Source organism: Aquarana catesbeiana, linkage group LG05 (assembly GCF_042186555.1).
Source record: "Aquarana catesbeiana isolate 2022-GZ linkage group LG05, ASM4218655v1, whole genome shotgun sequence".
In the NCBI taxonomy this organism is placed as follows: Eukaryota; Metazoa; Chordata; class Amphibia; order Anura; family Ranidae; genus Aquarana; species Aquarana catesbeiana.
The window spans coordinates 128,614,273-128,637,831 of NC_133328.1; the positions used below are offsets into that span (position 1 = coordinate 128,614,273).

Consider the following 23,559-nt stretch of genomic DNA (forward strand, 5'->3'; position numbering starts at 1 on the left):
TCCACCTCGGTGAGTATATTTTTTTGGGGGGGAGGTTCAAAATTCTCTTTTAACCCCAGAGAAAGAGGTCACGTTTCCTGAATTATTAATCTAAAAACCTACATAAGGAAGTGTAATGTATCAACTGGAGAACAGCTGGGAACGCATTCATTTCTTTAACCCATAAAACACCAGTTTGATACGCTGGACTTAAAGAGCAATGTTAATTTTAGGTCTCCTCCACTTGGGGTACTTGTGTGTTAATGAGTGATAATGGTAGAATCTCAGTTCCATAACGTGTGTGTGTTTTTGGGAGCTGGGGGGCTGGGGGAAGGCCGGGTAGTCAGTAGTCCACAGAAGTAAATTAGGCATTACAGGCAAAGCGCACAAAAAATAGGAGCTCCCTGGATTTCTAGAAGGATCAACTGTTTTTGTTTAACATAGCAAACTAATACACAGTAACAAAACACTTTCAATTTTCAATGTAGATTAACCACTTCAGCCCCGGAAGATTTGGATGCTCAATGACCAAAGCATTTTTTGCGATACTGCACTGCGTCGCTTTAATTGACAATTGCGTGCTGTACCCAAACAAAATTGACATGCTTTTTTTCCCACAAATAGAGCTTTCTTTTGGTGGTATTTGATCATCTCTGCGGTTTTTATTTTTTGCGCTAAAAACAAAAATAAGAGCGACAATTTTGGGGAAAAAAAAAAAAACACAATATGTTGTACTTTTTGCTATAATAAATATCCCCCATTTTGTTTTTTAAAAAAGCAAATTTTGTTCTTAGTTTAAGCCGATATGTATTCTTCTACATATTTTTGGTAATAATAAAATCGCAATAAAGCGTATATTGATTGGTTTGTGCAAAAGTTATAGCGTCTACAAACTATGGGAAAGATTTATGGCATTTTTATTTTTTTTTACTAATAATGGCGGTGATCTGCGTTTTTTATCGGTACTGCGACGGACAGATCAGACACTTTTGGGACCATTGACATTTATACAGCGATCAGTGCTATAAATATGCACCGATTACTGTATAAATGTCACTGGCTGGGAAGGGGTTAACACTAGGGGGCGATCAAGGGGTTAACTGTGTGTTCTCTGGGTGTGTTGTAACTGTATAGGGATAGGACTGACTAGGAGAGGAGACAGATCGTTGTTCCTACTTAGTCTCCTCTCCTCGGACAAGACACACACGCAAATCCCCATGCTGGCTCTCGTGCACGCGATCGGGAAAAGATTTATGGCATTTTTATTATTATAATTATAATAATATAATATAATTATTATAATTTTTTTTTTTTTACTAGTAATGGCGGTGATCTGCGATTTTTATTGTGACTGTGACATTATGGCGGACACTTGACACATTTTTGGGACGATTGACAATTATACAGTGATCAGTGCTATAAAAAAAATGCACAGATTACTGTATAAATGTCACTGGCAGGGAAGGGGTTAACACTAGGGGGCGATCAAGAGGTTAACTGTGTTCCCTGACTGTGTGTTCTAACTGTAGGGGGAGGGGACTGACTAGAGGGGATGACAGATCGTGGTTCCTAGCTATTAGGAACTCACGATCTGTCACTCCTCACAGAACAGGGATGTGTGTGTTTACACACACGTCCCTGTTCTGCCTCTCGTGCCTGCGTTCGCTCGTGACAGGCGGTCATCGTGATTGTTGGCCACGAGCATCGGCATCCCTGCAGTGCAGTGGGCGCAGGCCTGCTATCCCGCTTAAAGGAGCCGAAGTATAGCTACGACGGCCCCTGGGATCGTGCCGACCTGCCGCAGTATAATGTCGACGGCTGGTCAGCAAGCGGTTAAGGCTACATTTCCACTATTGCGACTTGCCATGCGACTGGGGACTGCAAAGTCGCATGACAAGTCGTACCCCATGATTTCCACTGAGTACCATTCATATCTGTGCTACTTCAAGTCGCAGCGACTTAGAGTAGTCCTGCACTACTTTGGTCCCACTTTGATGCGACTTGAGGTCCATAGACATTAAGAATACACAGGCATTGCTTCAAGTCGCATCAACATCATGTCAAAAATCGCAGCAAAAAATTGAGGCAAAAATCACATGACTTTCAGGTCGTAATAGTGGAAACCTAGGCTTAATCAGGTTAGCAAGAGAATTTCATTGTTGGGGTTTTCACACACTTTAATCTTGGCTCTCTGCAATTCACTGCAGTCAGAATCCCAATAGTATGTAGAATGGTCACTACAATTCTAACCTTAAGTATATGTTGTACATTGTGTATTATCAATCAGTGAAACTTCCATGGTGGGTCTAAATCTGATCGGTGGCTGTAAGACACTTTTCAGTATTGCTAAGCTTTCTGTAAGAGGCTAGTATTTACTTTTTGACAGATCCCCTTCAAGTAAGAGTGGCGTAAATCTGACTTTACAAAATATATATCTGGTTTGATAATCATATAACAAATTGAGATTGACCACCCACTATGTACCTGGGGAAACTCTTGAAATGCTCCCATTGTTTCTTGATTAGAATCAGAAGATCCACCTATGACAATCAGAGGCCTAACAAAAAGAAATACAACAATGAATATAGTCAAAAGAAAAACCCATAACAAATAACTGATATTCTTCACGCTTACTGAACAACAAAGCTACTTATCAGTTTACTGGCTGATTTATTATCCCTTGAACATCTACTGAAGAGCAGATGACCAATGAAGTCTGGCCTTATCTGTGATCAGCCTATACAGTGCATCCGGAAAGTATTCACAGTGCTTCACTTTTTCAACATTTTTTTATGTTACAGCCTTATTCCAAAACAGATTCAATTCATTATTTTCCTCAAAATTCTACAAATAATACCCCAAAATGACAACATGAAATAAGTTTGTTTGAAACCTTAGCAAATGTATTAAAAATAAAAAAACGAAAAAAAAAATCCCATATACATAAGTATTCACAGCCTTTGCTTTTTCCTTTTGAGGCACCAATTACAGCCTCAAGTCTTTTTGAGTATGATGCTACAAGTTTGGCACACCTATTTTTGGGCAGTTTCTCCCATTCTTCTTTACAGGACCTCTCAAGCTCCATCAAGTTGGATGGGGAGTGTCGCTGCACAGCCATTTTCAGATCTCTCCAGAGATGTTCAATTGGGGTTAAGTCTGGGCCACGCAAGGACATTTACAGAGTTGTCCTGTAGCCACTGCTTTGTTATCGTGACTGTGTTCTTAGGGTCCTTGCCCTGTTGGAAGATAAACCTTTGCCCCAGTCTGAGGCCCAGAGTGATCTGGAGCAGGTTTTCATCAAGGATGTCTCTGTACATTGCTGCATTCATCTTTCTCTCAATACTAACTAGTCTCCCAGTTCCTGCCGCTGAAAAACAACCCCACAGCATGATGCTGCCACCACCATGCTTCACTGAGGGATGGTATTGGCCAAATGATGAGCAGTGCCTGGTTTCCTCCAGACATGACGCTTGCCATTCAGGCCAAAGTTCAATCTTTGTTTCATCAGACCAGAGAATTTTGTTTCTCATGGTCTGAGAGTCCTTCAGGTGCCTTTTGGCAAACTCCAGGCAAGCTGTCATGTGCCTTTTACTGAGGAGTGGCTTCCATCTGGCCACTCTACCATATATGCCTGATTGTTGGAGTGCTGCAGAGATGGTTGTTCTTCTGGAAGGTTCTGCTCTCTCCACAGAGAAATGCTGGAGCTCTATCAGAGTAATCATCAGGTTCTTGGTCACCTCTCTGACTAAGGCCTTTCTCCCCCGATCGCTCAGTTTGGCTGGGCAGGCTGCTCGGAAGAGTCCTGGTGGTTCCAAACTTCTTCCATTTATGGATGATGGAGGCCAATGTACTCATTGGGATCTTCAATTCTGCAGACATTTTTCTGTACCCTTCCCTAGATCTGTGCCTTGATATAATCCTGTCTCAGAGGTCTACAGACAATTCCTTGGATTTCATGGCTTGGTTTTTGCTCTGCATTACACTGTTAACTGTGGGACCTTATACAGACAGGTGTGCCTTTCCAAATCATGTCCAATCAACTGAATATACCACAGGTGGACTCCAATCAAGTTGTAGAAATAGCTCAACGATGATCAGTGGAAACAGGATGCACCTGAGCTCAATTTTGAGTGCCATGGCAAATGCTATGAATAGTTATGTACATGTGATATTTTTGTTTTTTTATTTTTAATAAATTTGCAAAGATTTCAAACAAACTTCTTTCACATTGTCCTTGTAGGGTTTGTAGAATTTTGAGGAAAATAATGAATTTAATCCATTTTGGAATAAGGCTGTAACATAACAAAAGGTTTAAAAAGTGAAGCGCTGTGAATACTTTCCGGATGCACCGTATAGGCCAGTACCTAAGATAACAGGAGGGGGTAGGAGGTCTCTTTCGCTCTTCCTTCTTTTACACACAAGATTTTAGGGAAATATGTAGGAAGTGGTTTTACAGAATACATTCATTTATATTATTCAGTTGTACAGAACTGTGCATGTAAAATCGATCATGGATATTGAAGAAGGCTGCCCAGTCTGGCTGTTTATGGTAGGCTGGGAGAATGTGCCAAATTATGGAAGCTTCCTCCATGACACCAACTCTTCCAGGCCGAGCATGCTGGTCTTTAATTTGATCAACTGATGGATTCTCCAATGCAAACACTATTGTTTCCCTGAAACAGCCAGTGCCCCCACTGTGCTGAGCCTCTCTCCTCTAAAGGCACAAACATGCACATTTGCCCAATATAAATTAGCATTTTTGTACAAAGATCTATAGTTATAAAGGGATGTTTGGCAGACAGGTCATGCATGCAAAGCCAGACACCATTTAAATGTCTACAAGCAGCTTTGGTGCTCATTCAAATATTCAAATGGTTGGCAGACTCTACCTCCGCTCCGAAAAGCGATGCCCAATGGATGGCTTTTACAGAGGCGGTTTACAGCCAGTTCACAGGCATACAGGAGGTAATACTGCAGTCTTCCAAATGAGAGTTTATGGGGTTTTTTACATTTCCAATGGGATTTTCCAATGAACTACCACATCCTAACCATCATAGCCACATTTGGAATGCACTTGTGGCATAGTCCCATTGAATTTTTTCAGAGAGTTTGACAAATGGTTGCCCCTCAACTGCCTGGGAGAACTAAGACAGGCCATACATTATGCAATTTTCTTTTCTTCAACCACAGGTTGAAGGAAAGATAATTGCTTGTTTCCCCTTTTAACACAGTCAGTGTTGATGGGGGAATCCCTCCCACTGTGCTTTTATAATCTGACAATGGAAGGTTTCCCAGCCATCAGCTGCCGCTGGCAGCTATAGTTCCGGCAGCGATTTCATGAAAAAAAAAATAAAACAGGCTGGTTGTTCTGAAGTTGATCGATAGATGGATTTCAGTACAACCAGCCTGCACATACATGGATCTAAATTCAACTCCTCTATAGCCGCCTTTAGCCTTATGGGTGCTACCATAGAATTATGTTCAAATCTTTAAATACCTATTGGAGCATCTTCATAAAATCTCATAGTTTAGGAGTGCCTATTACATTATCAACTGCCGGTGATCAAAGATTTGGCTGAGGGTGGGGGACTTTAATAAGCAACAAACAGAATCTACAGTAAATCACAACTATGTGCTCTATGTTCTAATGACCATTATTATGACAATCAATCATCTGAATATCCTGGCTCTTAGAAGATAAGTGATATTACCAGCAGTTCATATTAGAATTTGCCATCCCACTGAGGGTATTAATGAGACCGGGTCCAGACACCACAAGGCACACGGCAGGTCTGAAAAATAAAAACCAACAACTATTATATGTGCAGGTCTGATAGAATATTCCACCTGTTAGCAGCAATTGGGAAGTATGAAATACTAATATGTCATTTACATTTTTACAAGTTTGTTTAAAAATATATTCTATAAACCTTACCTGCCTGTAAGATATCCCACGGCTGAGGCAGCATAGCATGCCTAAAGCAAGATAAAAAATATAAAAAGTTTTTTTTGCTAGAAAATTACTTAGAACCCCCAAACATTATACATTTTTTTCCTAACACCCTAGAGAATAAAATGGTGGTCGTTGCAATACTTTGTCACACTGTATTTGCGCAGCGGTCTTACAAGCGCACTTTTTTTAGTTGAGCTTTTTTTAAAAAAAATCTACAGGTTACATGTTTTAAGTTACAGAGGAGTTCTAGGGCTAGAATTATTGCTCTCACTCTACCGATCGCAGTGATACCTCACATGTATGGTTTGAACACTTATCATATGTGGGCGCTACTCACGTATGCATTCGCTTCTGCACGCAAGCTCGGCGGGACGTGGCAAGTTTAAAAAAAAAATTTTTCCCCTTATTTATTTTATTCTACTTTTTATTTTTACACCGTTTTTAAAAAATAAAATAAATTGTGTCACTTTTATTCCTATTTCCTATAAACATGAGATCTGAGGTCAAAAAGACCTCAGATCTCATTTACATTTAAATGCAATAAATAAATTAAATAAAAAATTGTCATTTAAAAATAAATTTAAAAAATGGCCCTTTAAGAGCTGTGGGTGGAAGTGACGTTTTTGACGTCGCTTCCGCCCTGCATTGTTATGGAGACGGGTTGGGGCCATCTTCCCCTCACTCATCTCAATGCCCAGCCAGGGTGAAGATCCGATCACCTACACCGATGCCGGCGGATGCGGTAAGCGGTGGAGCCGATAAAAGTAATCTTGCGGCGAATCTGTCGCAGAGACCGCTCTTATCAAAAACTGGACCGCCGGCCAAACAAGAGGATACCGGGGTTATGGCGGCTAACTGCTGCCATAGGAACGATATCCCCAGTCAAAGTAAGGATGTATATCGGCGTGCGGCGTTCCGGAAGTGGTTAAAATACTGTGGATCGGGTTATGAAAATCACTACAGACCATAAGCCACAGTTACATTGGTATACAGTACTGTAATGATATATCTGACCTATAGTAAGCTTTAGAGGCTATAACAAGATAGATACATATACGATGGGATCATCTGAAAATTATTATTTATCAACTAATCAATCTAATAAACAAAGTGACTTGGTACCTAAGTAACACAAAAAAAAAAAAAGTCTGCCATGCTGGTGGACTATGAAAATGTTCAAAAAAGTTTGGAACCCTTAAATAACCCACAATCTAATTTTATAATTAATAATAGTTTTTTGTTTTTTTTTTAAATGTCACTTTAATGTATCACATATATGACTGATCCAACTGATGTAGCCATAATGTGACTTTGGGTAGGAATATTCCTGACCCGTAACTGTTCTCTTGGTCAACGTCGTGGTCTCCTTTTGCCTTTGTTATGCGTAAAAAACTTAGAGTAAATTTTACTTTTGTTAAAAAAAAAAAAAAAAAAAAACCAAACAAACAAAAACCACACACACACACACACACAACATCCCCCCCTGGGTGATCATGTACATTGCAAGGATTTTAACAAACTGTGTTGTAGATTCCTACCCTTTGTTATTCTGAAGAATGTTTGTCTATGTCCATGTGCTAAATAAATGTGCATGGGAGTGATTTTAGAACTATCAGCCAGCTGCTGTACTTGCAGGGCTCTAATAAGGAAAATTGCAAGGTTTGCATCCCTTGAGACGTGATTTCTCTTTGGGAGAATATTACCAAAAATGTCATTTTTGTTGCAGGGAATGCCTAGAATCTGACTTGTATCCTAGTGCAGACTTCGAGGAAAATCAGTAAGCGAATCACTAAAGCAGGAAATTACATTTCTGGGGGCGTTCTGTACACCTTCTGTATACGTCTCCAGGTTTCCATATTGCATTGTGTTTTACAGAAAATTACAGCGCTGCAGACTGAAAAGGAAAGGTAACATTCAATCACAATATGACTTGTTGCAATTGTTTATGTACAACTCCTGGCAAAAATTATGGAATCACCAGTCCCTGAGGATGTTCCTTCAGTTGTTTATCGTTGTAGAAAAAAAAGCAGATCACAGACATGGCCAAAAACTAAAGGCATTTCAAATGGCAACTTTCTGGCTTTAAGAAACACTAAAAGAAATCAAGAAAAATAATTGTGGTGGCCAGTAAACAGTTAGATTTATAGAACAAGCACAGGGAATAAATTATGGAATCACTCAACTCTGAGGAAAAAATTATGGAATCATGAAAAACAAACAAAATAACACTCCAACACATCACTAGTACTTTGTTGCACCACCTCTGGCTTTTATAACTGCTTGTAGTCTCTGAGGCATTGACTTAATGAGTGATAAGCAGTACTGTTCATCAATCTGGCTCCAGCCTTCTCTGATTGCTGTTACCAAATCATCTTTGCAGGTTGGAGCCTTGTCATGGACCATTTTCTTTAACTTTCACCACAGATTTTCAATTGGATTGAGATCCAGACTGTTTGCAGGCCATGACATTGACCTTATGTGTCTTTCTTCAAGGAATTTTTTCACAGTTTTTGCTCTATGGCAAAATGCATTATCATCTTGATAAATGATTTCATCATCCCCAAACATCCTTTCAATAGATGGGATAAGAAAAGTGTCCAAAATTTCAATGTAAACCTGTGCATTTATTGAAGATTTAATGACAGCCATCTCCCCAGTGCCTTTACCTGACATGCAGCCCCATATCATAATTGACTGTGGAAATTTGCATGTTTCCTTCAGACAGTCGTCTGCATAAATCTCATTGGAACGGCACCAAACAAAAGTTCCAACATCATCACCTTGCCCAATGCAGATTCGAGATTCATCACTTAATATGACTTTCATCCAATCATCCACAGTCCACGATTGCCTTTCCTTAGCCCATTGTAACCTTGTTTTTTTGTGTTTAGGTGTTAGAGATGGCTTTCTTTTAGCTTTTCTGTATGTAAATCCCATTTCCTTTAGGCGGTTTCTTACAGTTCGGTCACAGATGTTGACTCCAGTTTCCTCCCATTTGTTCCTCATTTGTTTTGTTGTACATTTTCTGTTTTCCAGGCATATTGCTTTAAGTTTTCTGTCTTGACGCTTTGATGTCTTCCTTGGTATACCAGTATGCTTGCCTTTAACCACCTTCCCATGTTGTTTGTATTTGGTCCATGTTTTAGACACAGCCGACTGTGAACAATCAACATCTTGTGCAACACTGCGTGATGATTTACCCTCTTTACCTACATACTAACAAGCAGATTTAATCTGATGCAGGTGTTAGTGTTTGTAATGAAAATTTACAGGGTGATTCCATAATTTTTTCCTCAGAATTGACTGATTCCATAATTTATTCCCTGTGCTTGTTCTATAGATCTAACTGTTACTGGCCACCACAATTATTTTTCTTGATTTCTTTTAGTGTTTCTTAAAGCCAAAAAGTTGCCATTTGAAATTCCTTTAGTTTTTGGCCATGTCTGTGATCTGCTTTTTTTCTACAAACAATAAACAACTGAAGGAACATCCTCAGGGACTGGTGATTCCATAATTTTTGCCAGGGGTTGTATATACACACTCACACAGTATCTCCCAAAAGTGAGTACACCCCTCACATTTTTGTAAATATTTTATTATATCTTTTCATGTGACAACACTGAAGAAATGACACTTTGCTACAATGTAAAGTAGTGAGTGTACAGCTTGTATAACAGTGTAAATTTGCTGTCCCCTCAAAATAACTCAACACACAGCCATTAATGTCTAAACCGCTGGCAACAAAAGTGAGTACACCCCTAAGTGAAAATGTCCAAATTGGTCCAAAAGTGTCAGTATTTTGTGTGGCCACCATTAGTTTCCAGCACTGCCTTAACCCTCTTGGGCATGGAAATCACCAGAGCTTCACAGGTTGCCACTGGAGTCCTCTTCCACTCCTCCATGACGACATCACGGAGCTGGTGGATGTTAACTCCTCCACCTTTCATCTGAGGATGCCCCACAGATGCTCAATAGGGTTTAGGTCTGGAGACTTGCTTGGTCAGTCCATTACCTTTACCCTCAGCTTCTTTAGCAAGGCAGTGGTCGTCTTGCAGGTGTGTTTGGGGTCGTTATGTTGGAATACTGCCCTGCGGCCCAGTCTCTGATGGGAGGGGATCATGCTCTGCTTCAGTATGTCACATACATGTTGGCATTCATGGTTCCCTCAATGAACTGTAGCTCCCCAGTGTCGGCAGCACTCATGCAGCCCCAGACTATGACAATCCCACCACCATGCTTGACTGTAGGCAAGAAACACTTGTCTTTGTACTCCTCACCTGGTTGTCGCCACACACACTTGACATCATCTGAACCAAATAAGTTCCAGTCCTTAGTCTGCTTGTATTCAGCAAACTGTTTGTGGGCTTTCTTGTGTAACATCTTTAGAAGAGGCTTCCTTCTGATACAACAGCCATGCAGACCAATTTGATGCAGTGTGCTGTGTATGGTCTGAGCACTGACAGGCTGAACCCCCCACCCCTTCAACCTCTGCAGCAATGCTCGCAGCACTCATACATCCATTTCCCAAAAACAACCTCTGGATATGACGCTGAGCACGTGCACTCAACTTCTTTGGTTGACCATGGCGAGGCCTGTTGTAAGTGGAACCTGTCCTGTTAAACCGCTGTATGGTTTTGGCAACCATGCTGCAGCTCAGTTTCAGGGTCTTGCCAATCTTCTTATAGCTAGGCCATCTTTATGTAGAGCAACAATTATTATTATTATTATTATTATTATTATTATTATACAGGATTTATATAGAGCCAACAGTTTACGTAGCGCTTTACAACTTGAGGGTAGACAGTACAAATACAATACACTTTAATACAGTAGGAATCAGAGGGCCCTGCTCCTTAGAGCTTACAATCTAAGAGGGAAGGTCAAGAGATACAAGAGGTAATAACTGTGGGTGATGTGCTGATTGAGAAGATAAATGTACAGTTGTTAGGTGGGGGCCAGATAGGCTTCTCTGAAGAGATGAGTTTTCAGGGATCGTCTGAAAGTGGATAAAGTAGGAGAAAATCAGACGGATTGGGGTAGAGCATTCCAGAGGATAGGAGAGGCTCTGGAGAAGTACTATAGGCGAGCATGGGATGAGGTGACAAGGGAGTTTGTGAGCAGGAGGTCTTGGGAGGAGCGAAGAGAATGATTAGGTTGGTATTTTGTGACAAGGTTAGAGATGTAGCTGGGAGCCAGGTTGTGGATGGCTTTGTAAGTTATAGTTGGTATCTTGAATTTAATTCAGTGACTGAGTGGCAGCCAATGGAGGGATTGGCAGAGGGGTGTAGCAGACGCTGAGTGGTTTGTGAGGTGGATGAGCCTGGCAGCAGCGTTCATGATGGACTGAAGTGGGGATAGCCTATTTAGAGGTAAACCAATGAGGAGGGAGTTACAGTAGACGAGGCGGGAGATGACCAGGGAGTGGATTAGAAGCTTTGTGGTGACATTGGTTAGGAAGGGGCGTATCTTGGAGATGTTGCGGAGATTGAGGCGGCAAGTTTTGGATAGTGATAGAATGTGGGGTCGAAAGGTTAGTTCAGAGTCCAGGATTACACCTAGGACCTTGGCATGGGGAGATGGGTTGATAGTTGAGCCGTTGATATTGACAGAGAAATCAGGGGAAGTGGCACCTGAGGGAGCAAATATCATGAGCTCGGTTTTGGATAGGTTGAGTTTGAGGAAGTGATGTGACATCCAGGCTGATATGTCTGCTAGTAAGGTGGTAATGCGTAAGGAGACAGATGGAGAGAGCTGGGGGTGGAGAGATAGATTTGGGTGTCATCAGCGTAGAGATGATATTTAAAGCTGTGGGAGGCAATCAACTGACCCAGGGAGGTGGTGTAGATTGAGAAAAGGAGAGGTCCAAGAACAGAACCTTGGGGGACCAACGGAGAAAGGAAGAGGAGAGGAGGAAGTAGAGTTGTAAGTGACACTGAAGGAGCGGTGGGATAGGTAAGATGAGAACCAGCTAAGAGTAGAGTCACAGAGACCAAAGGAGGAGTTTTTTGAGGAGGAGGGGGTGGTCCACTGTGTCAAAGGCAGCAGAGAGATCCAGGAGAAGTAGTACAGAATAGTGTCCACTGGTTTTAGCCATTAGTAGGTCATTTGAGAGTTTAAGGAGAGCAGTTTCCGTGGAGTGTTGAGTGCGAAAACCGGACTGAAGGGGATCAAGAAGTTTATTCATGGTCAGATGGTCGCTTAGTCGGTTGTAGAGAAGTTTGGAGGAGAAGGAGAGTAAGGAGATGGGACGTAAGTTGTTGAGATTGGTGGGGTCCAGTGAGGGCTTTTTAAGTATGGGGGTGACTAGCGCATGTTTTAGAGAGTTTGGGAAGATGCCACAAGAGAGGGAGAGGTTGAAAATGCGAGTTAGAGAGTGTAGAATCGAGTCAGAGGGTGAGCGTAGCATTTGCGAGGGAGTAGGATCCAGGGGGCAGGTGGTTAGATGAGTGTTAGATAAAAGTTTAGCAACCTCAGTAATAGTAGCAGGGTTGAATAAGCGAAGTAAAGATTGTATCTGTGGACATGGGGTGTTGCATGGGGGAGGTTTTTGCGCATTGATACAATTCATGAGGCGATTGCCAATCTTAGTTTTGAAGCAATTGGCAATCTCCAGGGAGTGAGGGCAGTGGAGGACAGAGTAGAGCGTTGAAGGTAGAGAAGAGTTGACGTGGACTGGATGAGAAGGTGTTAATGAGTGTGATAAAGTAGGTCTGTTTGGCAGTGTGAAGGCAGGAATAGTATTTTAGGAGGGCAGATTTATATTGTGTGAAGTCTTCCTGGATCTTAGTCTTATGCCACAGGCGCTCAAGAGCGCGGCTACGTTTTCTGAGACTTCTGGTGTCATCTGTTTGCCAGGGTTGTAGCAGTCGGGGCCTAATTCTGTGTGTAGTGAGGGGGGCAAGCTCGTCTAGGGAGGAAGACAGTGAGCTGTTGTAGATGAAAGTAGCTAGGTTGGGGCAGGACAGAGGTGAGATTTTGTCATAGAGGTGATCAGTAGCAGAGTAGAGAAGAGAAGGGTTGAGGTGGCGAAGGTTTCTACGTGTAACTGTTAGACGGTTGGAGGGAGAGGAGGTGGAAGACAGGGAGAGAGCAAAACTAATAAGGTGGTGATCAGAGAGTGGGAGTGGATTGTTGGAAAGGATCCCTTAGAGAGATCTTTGCCATGAGGTGCCATGTTGAACTTCCAGTGACCAGTATGAGAGAGAGCGATAACACCAAATTTAACACACCTGCTCCCCAATCGCACCTGAGACCTTGTAACACTAACGATTCACATGACACTGGGGAGGGAAAAATGGCCACTTGGGCCCAATTTGGACGTTTTCACTTAGGGGTGTACTCACTTTTGTTGCAAACGGTTTGGACATCAATGGCTATGTATTGAGTTATTTTGAGGGGACAGCAAATTTACACTGTTATACATGCTGTACACTCACTACTTTACATTGTAGCAATGTGATTTCTTCAGTGTTGTCACATGAAAAGATATAATAAAATATTTACAAAAACGTGAGGGGTGTACTCACTTTTGTGATAGAGATATATATAATATCCATCTATCTTTTTTTTTCCCCACAAAAGTGGAGTTACTCTTTAAAAATGAATATATAAAACACACAACAACACACCCAACTAAAAAACACATCTGGGGGCATGCTTGAAGCTATCAAGGGTCTGCAGGGAGACCATCACTCACGTGGCTGCACTTGAAAAAATGGTTGAAAAACACTTTTCATTACCACTGTAATAAAGGTGGGTGGTAAGTAACACACATATTAATAAGGTTCTGTGTCATCCACCGTGGGTGTCTGCATATTGGAGCAATCATCTGTATTGCAAACTGTGAAATTCTGTTTCTGCAATGTGTTCTATTACAGGACTTCCATTATCACTGCCTGTGTGAGGTTCTTTGATCTTTAGGCCCACCAATGACCCTCCCCTGTCAAATACAATGTGCCTGGCCAATCACGCCAATTCAACAGTTATGCAGATTAGGAATTACTGCGATTGAGCTTCTCTATGCTCGTAGCATGTAAGTGACTCTTTTCAGAAGCAGATCAGCAATAGCATCCCCATATTTTTCTTATTACAGGTTTTCCCTTAAAAGAATTGTGGCCATTAAAGTTCACCTGTCAATAGGGAATTAAAGAGCTTTTGTTGCAGAACCACCTTTTCTGCTGCCTTAACCTTCTTAGTTACAGACTACAGAATAAAGCTGGCCATACACTTTTTGAACAAAAGTTTGTAACATTTGATGACTTGACAAACGTAGTTTGAAAGTGCTTAAACATTTCTTTGCTTTTAACATTCATTTTTGGATGAATGGACGTTCCCGGATAAAAACCACATTAGAAATTTGAGAAAAAAAAAAAAAAAAAAAAAATCAGCATCATATTTTTTTTCTTCTCACTATGTTTGAAATGTCAAATTGACCCCACTACTGATTAGAAAATTGAATGAATGCTCCTAAAGTGGCTGTAAAGGCTTCAGGTTTCTTTTTAACTTAATATATTCTCTGCATCAAGGTAAAAAAAAAAAAAAAAAAAACCACACACCCCTTTGCAAGATTTCTCATTAGGAATGAGCTCAGACATAGTTACATAGTAGGTGAGGTTGAAAAAAGACACACGTCCATCAAGTCCAACCCATGTGTGTGATTATATGTCAGTAATACATTGTATATCCCTGTATGTTGTGGTCGTTCAGATGCTTATCTAATAGTTTCTTGAAACTATCGATGCTCCCCGCTGAGACCACCGCCTGTGGAAGGGAATGCCACATCCTTGCCGCTCTTACAGTAAAGAACCCTCTACGTAGTTTAAGGTTAAACCTCTTTTCTTCTAATTTTAATGAGTGCGAAAAAGTTTTATCCCTATTGTGAAGTCACCAGTATGGTATTTGTGTATTGAAATCATATCCCCTCTCAAGCGTCTCTTCTCCAGAGAGAATAAGTTCAGTGCTCGCAACCTTTCCTCATAACTAAGATCCTCCAGACCCTTTATTAGCTTTGTTGCCCTTCTTTGTACTCGCTCCATTTCCAGTACATCCTTCCTGAGGACTGGTGCCCAGAACTGGACAGCATACTCTAGGTGCGGCCGGACCAGAGTCTTGTAGAGTGGGAGAATTATCGTTTTATCTCTGGAGTTGATTCCCTTTTTAATGCATGCCAATATTCTGTTTGCTTTGTATGCCATTGCTGAGCCTCTCCCCCCAGTGTATAGATTGCATTCATATTTTTGCCACCCAAATGCAATACTTTACATTTTTTTACATTGAACCTCATTTGCCATGTAGTTGCCCACCCCATTAATTTGTTCAGATCTTTTTGCAAGGTTTCCACATCCTGTGGAGAAGTTATTGCCCTGCTTACTTAGTATCGTTCACAAATACAGAGATTGAACTGTTTACCCCATCCTCCAGGTTGTTTATGAACAAATTAAATAAGTTTGATCCCAACACAAAACTCTGGGGAACCCCTGTCCATTCCGAGTACTCCCCATTTATCACCACCCTCTGAACTCTCCCTTGTAGCCAGTTTTCAATCCATTTACTCACCCTTTGGTCTATGCCAACGGACCTTAGTTTGTACAGTAAACGTTTATGGGGAACTGTGTCAAATGCTTTTGCAAAATCCAGATATACCATGTCTACGGGCCTTTCTTTATCTAGATGGCAGCTCATCTCCTCATAGAAGGTTAATAGATTGGTTTGGCAAGAACGATTCTTCATGAATCCATGCCGATTACTGCTAATGATACCGTTCTCATTACTAAAATTTTGTATATAGTCCCTTATCATCCCCTCCAAGAGTTTACATACTATTGATGTTAGGCTAACTGGTCTAATTCCCAGGGATGTATTTTGGGCCCTTTTTAAATATTGGTGCTACACTGGCTTTTCTCCAATCAGCTGGTACCATTCCAGTCAGTAGACTGTCAGTAAAAATTAGGAAAAATGGTCTGGCAATTACTTGCCTGAGTTCCCTAAGTACCCACGGGAATCCAGACGTGTTTAGATTCTAGTCCGAACCCACCAGAGTGAGCCTGCCAGGAATCTGGCTCTTATACTGGGTCAATCATGTTCAGGCAGCATATTCCCCGCCCTGCAGCTGCACATACAGTGCCTTGAAAAAGTACTCATACCCCTTGAAATTTTCTACATTTTGTCATGTTACAACCCAAAACGTGAATGTTTTTTATTAGGATAGACCAACACAAAGTGGCACATAATTGTGAAGTGGAAGGAAAATGATAAATGGTTTTCAAATTTTTTTACAAATAAATATGTGAAAAGTGTGGCGTGCAATTGTGTTCAGCCCCCCTGAATCAATACTTTGTAGAACCACGTTTCGCTGCAATTACAGCTGAAAGTCTTTTTGGGTAGGTTTCTACCATTTGCACATCTAGAGTGAAATTTTTGCCCAATCTTCTTTTCAAAGTAGCTCAAGCTTGGATGGAGCGTCTGTGAAAAGCATTTTTTAAGTCTTGCCACAGATTCTCATTTGAATTTAGGTCTGGACTTTGACTGGGCCATTCTAATACATGAATATGCTTTGATCTAAACCATTCCATTGTAGCTCTGGCTGTATGTTTAGGGCCGTTGTCCTGCTGGAAGGTGAACCTCCGCCCCAGTCTCAAGTCTTTTGCAGACTCTAACAGGCTTTCTTCTAAGATTGCCCTGTATTTGTCTCCATCCATCTTCCCATCAACTCTGACCAGCTTAGGGTCATTGTCCCTGCTGAAGAAAAGCATCCCCACAACAGATGCTGACACCACCATGTTTCACGGTGGGGATGGTGTATTCAGGGTGATGTGCAGTGTTAATTTTCCGCCACACAGAGTTTTGCTTTTAGGCCACAAAGTTCAATTTTGTTCTCATCTAGGGGTATCAGAGTAAAGGGGGCTGAATACAAATGCATGTCACACTTTTCACATTTTTTCTTTGAAAACCATTTATCATTTCCCTTCTACTTCACAATTATGTGCCATTTTGTGTTGGTCTATCACATAAAATCCCAATAAAATACATTTACATTTTTGGTTGTAACATGACAAAATGTGGAAAATTTCAAGGGGTGTGAATACTTTTTTAAGGCACTGTATAGTGTACAAGTGGCATTTATACATGCGGCTGTGTGCAGGGAATACCTCAGGCATTTACGATCGGCTCAGTACAATGACCGCTTCCTGGTGGGTTCAGACTAGAATCCAAAACACATCTGAGCTCATCCCTACTGCCCAAAACAAAATCATCACAGGCATATATTGCAAAGCTATGCAAGGAGCAAGAATGAAGCTAAGGCTGCATTCACACCTAAGCGTAGGGATTTACTGGCTTTTTTTCTTTTTTATTAGAGCTTTGGAGCGTTTTATATATGCGTATTACAAGAATTTTACAACTTCAGGCACTTTTGTTTAGCCAACAGAAAGCACTGGGGGGGGGGGGGATTAGGGGTGGAGGGACACTATTTGAGCAGAAAACGCTCAAATCAGGTGTTTCTATTGAAGTCTACGGGCCAAAAATGCTTGTGATCTGCCAAAACAGAAGTTTGTGTACTTTGAGTGACAGGCGTTTTACTTCAGGCAATAGAACACCTTATGTGAACAGGGGCAATTGAAATGAATAGGATTTGGCTTGTTAAGCATTTTTAGAGTTACAAGCTTCAAGCAAAAAACTGCTTTGGTGTGAACGGGGCCTTAGGGCCAACCAAATTCTAGTCTAAGATCAAACATATTTAATCACCTTTGCAATTGGTCATGCATTTTGAGAGTTAAAAAAAAAAAAAAAAATCGCAACCCATTGCCAGCAATGGAACTGTTTAAATCATTGTGACTCGAGATGCAGCGACTTTGAAAAAGGTTCTTGCGCTACTTTTTTTTTAAATCGCACTGAAATAACATGATTTCAGTGGCACAATGGGCTTAAGGTCTTTAGCCTAACCACAACTGTTGGTTGAGGCAGAGCAGGAGATTGCCTTTGACGTGACCACATGACCTACCATCAAGGCAGACGTCAGCAGAAAGAGGGAGCCTGGAGTTGATGACAATGATGGGGCAGTGGGTGAAAAGTGTAAAACAGATTTGATTAGTCCAGGAGGGGGAATTTACTGAAACTGGAGTAGATAGAAACTTATTGGTTACATTGCACAGCTGCTCCAGATTCTATCTTCAGCTTGTTCAGTTAAAGCGGAGTTCCACCAATTTAAAAAACACTTCCCTACCGCACATAGTCAAATGACGTCCTTGACTTTGTGCGGTGATATCTGAATGATGCCTGCAGCTAGAGGGGGGCCGGAGAAAGAAATCGGCCGGTGCCGGATGACTACGATGGAGATTTCCAGTGACCACATGGTCACCAGTCATCTCTATGACTGTTGGAGGCCTGGGCGCGATGTTATGACGTCACGCCCAGGTTCCCGGATGTCAACAAAGCTGCGATTGCGGCTGTCAGCATGAGATCGGTGAATTTTTTTTCACTGATCTCATTCTTTCCAACCTGGAGGAGAGATGTGGGGTCTTATTGACCCCACATCTCTCCATAAAGAGGACCTGTCACATAGATTCCTATTAAAAGGGATGTTTACATTCCTTGTAATAGGAATAAAAGAAATTAAAAAAAATAAAAATGTAAAAAAAAAAAGTGTAAAAATAAAAAAAATTTAAGTAAAATAATAATAAAAAAAAAAAAATAATAATTTTAAAACGCCCCTGTCCCCGGTAGCTTGTGCTCAGAAGCGAACGCACACGCAAGTCCCGCCCACATATGTAAACGCCGTTCTAACCACACATGTGAGGTATCGCCACGTGCGTTAAAGCGTGTGCAACAATTCTAGCACCAGACCTCCTCTGTAACTCTAAACTGGTAACCTGTAAAAATGTTCAAAGCGTCCCCTATGGATATTTTTAAGTACCGAAGTTTGGCACCATTCCATGAGTGTGCGCAATTTTGAAGCATGATATGTTAGGTATCTATTTACTTGCGTAACATCATCTTTCACATTATACAAACAAATTGGGCTAACTTTACTGTTTTGTTATTTTTTAATTCATGAAAATGTTTTTTTTCCCAAAAAAAGGCGTTTGAAAAATTATTGCGCAAATACCGTGTGAGATAAAAAGTTGCAATGACTGCCATTTTATTCCCCATGGTGTCTGCTAAAAAAACAAAAAACAAAAAAAAAAAAACATATATAATGTTTGGAGGTTCTGAGTAATTTTCTAGCAAAAAAAATTATGATTTTTACACGTAGGTGAGAAGTGCCAGAATAGGCCCGGTATGGAAGTGGTTAAAAGTCAGCAGCTACAAAAAGTGTAGCTGCTGACTTTTAATAAGCAGACACTCACCTGTCCCACGGTCCAGCGATGCGGGCACATGAAGCCCCGCTCCTCTCCCCCACTGCGCTGTGAATGGCCGGGCAATCTTCTGGAACCTGTGACATGTCCCAGAAGATTGCAGGGAGGGAGGGGGGAGAGATGATCTTCCTTCTGGCGCCGCGGCGCTAGGGGAGGAAGTGGGAACTAGGTTCCTGTAAAAACAGGGTACCCGCTCCCCCCCCCACAAACAAATGACATGCCAAATGTGGCATGTCAGGGGGTCACCAACACTTAAAGCGGAAGTTCCATTTTTGGGTGGAACTCCGTTTTAAGCTTTGAAAATAAAAGTCAAAAGCCGATTGGTTGCCATGCACAGCTGCTCCAGATTCTGTTTGATCTAGTCTCTGTAAATGTACCCCCAGGTGTCTGGTGTCTGGGTGAAGCTACCCCTAAAGCAAACATTTCAGTCCATCTTAGCAAGATCAGTAGCTGATGAATTCTGACTGGTGTTGGAACAGTACATGTACATGTGTTTTATTCTTTAACCACTTAAAAGGGGCTGTAAACCCTCGTGTATGCAATAAAGTGAAATAACTGACAGTGACCGGTCCCCTAGCCCCCCTGTTTTACTCACCTGACCCCCTTTGATCCCTCGGCGGAGACGTGCTATACCTCTCTGCCCGGGGTTCTCGGCTCTTGATTAGATAGATTGATAGCAGCGCAGCCATTGGCTCCCGCTGCTGTCAATCAAATCAAATGACGCTGGCGCCGGGGCATAGTCCTACATTCTGCATCTATGGACGCAAATGCTGGACTCGGGAACGCGCCCGCAAGGTAACCCCCTGGGAGAGCGCTTCTCCTAGGGGGGTTATACGATTATACGATGCGAGGAGGAGCTGACAGCCCCCGCCGGGGGACCCCAGAAGAGGATGATCAGGGCCACTCTGTGCAAAACAAACTGCACTGTGGAGGTATGACATGTTTGTTATTAAAAAAAAACAAAAAAACAAAGCTTTAAAATCAGTTTAAGGACCTGGCTTATTTTTCAGACTGTGTTTACAAGTTAAAATATTTTTTTTTGCTAGAGAATTACTTAGAAAATATATATATATATATATATATATATATATATATATATATATATATATATATATATATATATATATATATATATATATATATATATATATAAATAAATGTTTGAGGGTTCTAACACCTTAGAGAATAAAATGGCGGTCGTTGCAATACTTTATGTCACACCGTATTTGCGCAGCGGTCTTACAAAAGCACTTTTGACTTAAAAAAATAAGACAACAGTACAAAGTTAGCCCATTTTTTTATATTGTGAAAGATATTGTTACGCCAAATAAATTGATACCCAACATGTCATGCTTCAAAAATTGCGCCCGTTCGTGGAACGGCGACAAACTTTTACCCTTAAAAATCTCCATAGGCGACGTTTACATTTTTTTTTTTTTTTTACAGGTTTAGAGTTACAGAGGGGGTCTAGTGCTAGAATTATTGCTCTAACGATCGTGGCTATACCTCATGTGTGGTTTAACCCTTTCATGACTAAGCCTATTTTTGAAATTTGGCATTTACAAGTTAAAATCCGTATTTTTTGCTAGAAAATTACTTAGAACCCCCAAACATTATATATATTTTTTTAGCAGAGAATCTAGAGAATAAAATGGCGATTGTTGCAATATTTTTTATCACACGGTATTTGTGCAGCGGTGTTTTAAACGCAAATTTTTGGAAAAGTGACACTTTCATGAATTTTAAAAAATCCAAACAGTAAAGTTACCCCAATTTTTTTGTATAAAGTGAAAGATGATGTTACGCCAAGTAAATAGATACCAAACATGTCACCCTTTATAATTGCACGCACTCGTGGAATGGCGACGAACTACGGTACCTATGAATTTCCATAGGCGACGCTTTAAAATTTTTTTACGGTTACCAGGTTTGAGCTACAGAGGAGGTCTAGGGCTAGAATTATTGCTCTCGCTCTGACGATCGCGGCGATACCTCACATGTGTGGTTTGAACACCGTTTACATATGCGGGCGCGACTTCCGTATGCGTTTTCTTCGCTGCGCGAGCTCGCGGGGACAGGGGCACTTTAAACATTTTTTTTTTTTTATTTTATTTATTTTTGTACTTTATAAATTGTGTTTAAAAAATTTTTTTTTTTTTTTTACTTTTATTGCTGTCACAAGCAATGTAAACATCCCTTGTGACAGTAATAGGTGGTGACAGATACTCTTTATGGAGGGATGGGGGGTCTAAAAGACCCCCCATCCCTCCTTTACACTTCAAAGTATTCAGATCGCCGAAAACGGCGATTCTGAATACTGTGTACTTTTTTAAATTCGGCGCCATTGGCAGCCGAGTAAACGGGATGTGACGTCATGACGTCGCTTCCGCGTTTACAACGAGAAGGCTGGAACGAAGCCACTCGCAGCTTCGTTCCAGCCCACCCCCAGCCGCCGAATGGACACCGGGCCTCCCGATCGCACGGTAACAGCGGCGGGAGGGGGGGGGGATGTCCCCTCCCGCTCCTCCGGTATAACAACCGAGCGGCTTTTAGCCGCATCGGTTGTTATACACGGGTAGCCGATCGCCCGCTGTAAACAACGGTTCCGGGATGATGCCTGCAGCTGCGGGCATCATCCCGGTATAACCCCGGAAAGCCGAGTACGCATATCTGCGTACGGTCGGCGGGAAGGGGTTAAAAACAGCGTTTTCATATGCGGGCGTAACTTACGTATGCGTTCGCTTCTGCGCGTGAGCTCTGCGAGGGGGGTTTACATTTTTATTTATATTTTATTTATTTTACTTTTTATTTTTTACACTGTCCTTTTAAAAAAAAATGTTTTCGTCACTTTTATTCCTATTACAAGGAATGTAAACATCCCTTGTAATAGAAAAAAGCATGACTGGACCAAAAAGACCTCAGATCTCATATTTACACGAAAATGCAATGAAAAAATAAAAATTAAACGTCTTTTTTTTTTTTTTTTTTTTTACAAAAAAAAAAAAAAAGTACCCTTTAAGAGCATTGGGCGGAAGTGACCTTTGACGTCACTTTTGTCCTCCAATGCTATGGAGCCAAGCGGGGGCCATCTTTCCCTCACTCGGCATCCAGGAAGTGAGGGGAAAGGTCTCTGCTGCTACCGACGGCTCCGGTAAGCTATCTGCTGCCATAACAACGTCAAAGTACCGACGTATATCCACGGTGGGCGGTCCGGAAGTGGCTAAAGACCCTGAAAGTACAGAAATATACCTGTTCAAGTATCAGACATGCACTCAGCTCTTAGTTCCTGTTATTAGCTGACATGGCACAGAATTTTTGTGGACCATAGCTTTGCCAGTTGTGTCTGCTAAACTACTGAATCTCAACCACTCTATTTCCATGACGTCTCCACTAATTATTCTGTAGTCCCAGATAAAAACTAAGAGGTCAAATTGGACTCATTAATATTAGGGCAAATTAGACCCATTACTAGGCGGGCAAATTAGACTCATTACTAGGCGGGCAAATTAGACTCATTACTAGGCGGGCAAATTTAGACTCATTAGTAGGCGGGCAAATTTAGACTCATTAGTAGGCGGGCAAATTTAGACTCATTAGTAGGCGGGCAAATTTAGACTCATTAGTAGGCGGGCAAATTAGACTCATTAGTAGGAGGGCAAATTAGACTCATTACTAGTACATTACTTTGCTTTACTTACCGCTTGCTCATTTCTCATGCCAACATATTTGATTCCTGCTACTTGGGCAGCAATAGCGATTTCAATCACAGGAACGCCAACAATACCGAACATGTACTTCACATTCTGAAAATAGAAACAAATTCTAGTAGCAGATTGTTATAATTCAGTGTTCCATGTTTTTAGAGCTGTATCTTTTTCATAGGATCTCTGTACTGCAGAGAGCTGTATTTCAAGACAACCAGATACTTTGACTTTTCAATATACTGTATGTTCCTCATCACAGCAGTCCCTATTTTTATTATTTCATATTTGCACAAAAGTTTTTGTTTGTATCAGAGCTGCTTTTCTTCCCCATACAAGTCAATGGCAAAGCAAAAAGTAACTTCTCGAGCAACTGAAAGACAAATCAAAATTGAGGCAAGGCAAAGCATCTCAGAAACATCTAAAACATCCTGAAGTGGACTTCCTTGTGAACCTCATACCTGTGTACACACCACAATCGCTCCCCTCCCTCTCATACATATCCTAACGAATATAATAAGCAACTACTATAAGCGGAGTTCCACCCACTTATTAAAATTAAGTAATATATAAA

General features: G+C 41.3%; 1 protein-coding gene across 2 annotated transcripts in view; it reads right to left on the bottom strand.

Annotated features, from left to right (window-relative positions):
• Positions 1-23,559, bottom strand: part of HACL1 (2-hydroxyacyl-CoA lyase 1) — a 95,062-nt gene that overhangs the window by 66,300 nt on the left and 5,203 nt on the right. For both annotated transcript variants that reach the window (XM_073630185.1, XM_073630186.1), the window contains exons 2-5: positions 22,983-23,087; positions 5,915-5,955; positions 5,691-5,771; positions 2,464-2,536 (exon numbers count right to left, since the gene is read on the bottom strand). In XM_073630185.1, the coding sequence (XP_073486286.1) occupies positions 2,464-2,536; positions 5,691-5,771; positions 5,915-5,955; positions 22,983-23,087 (300 nt within the window). The remainder of the gene's footprint in view (positions 1-2,463; positions 2,537-5,690; positions 5,772-5,914; positions 5,956-22,982; positions 23,088-23,559) is intronic.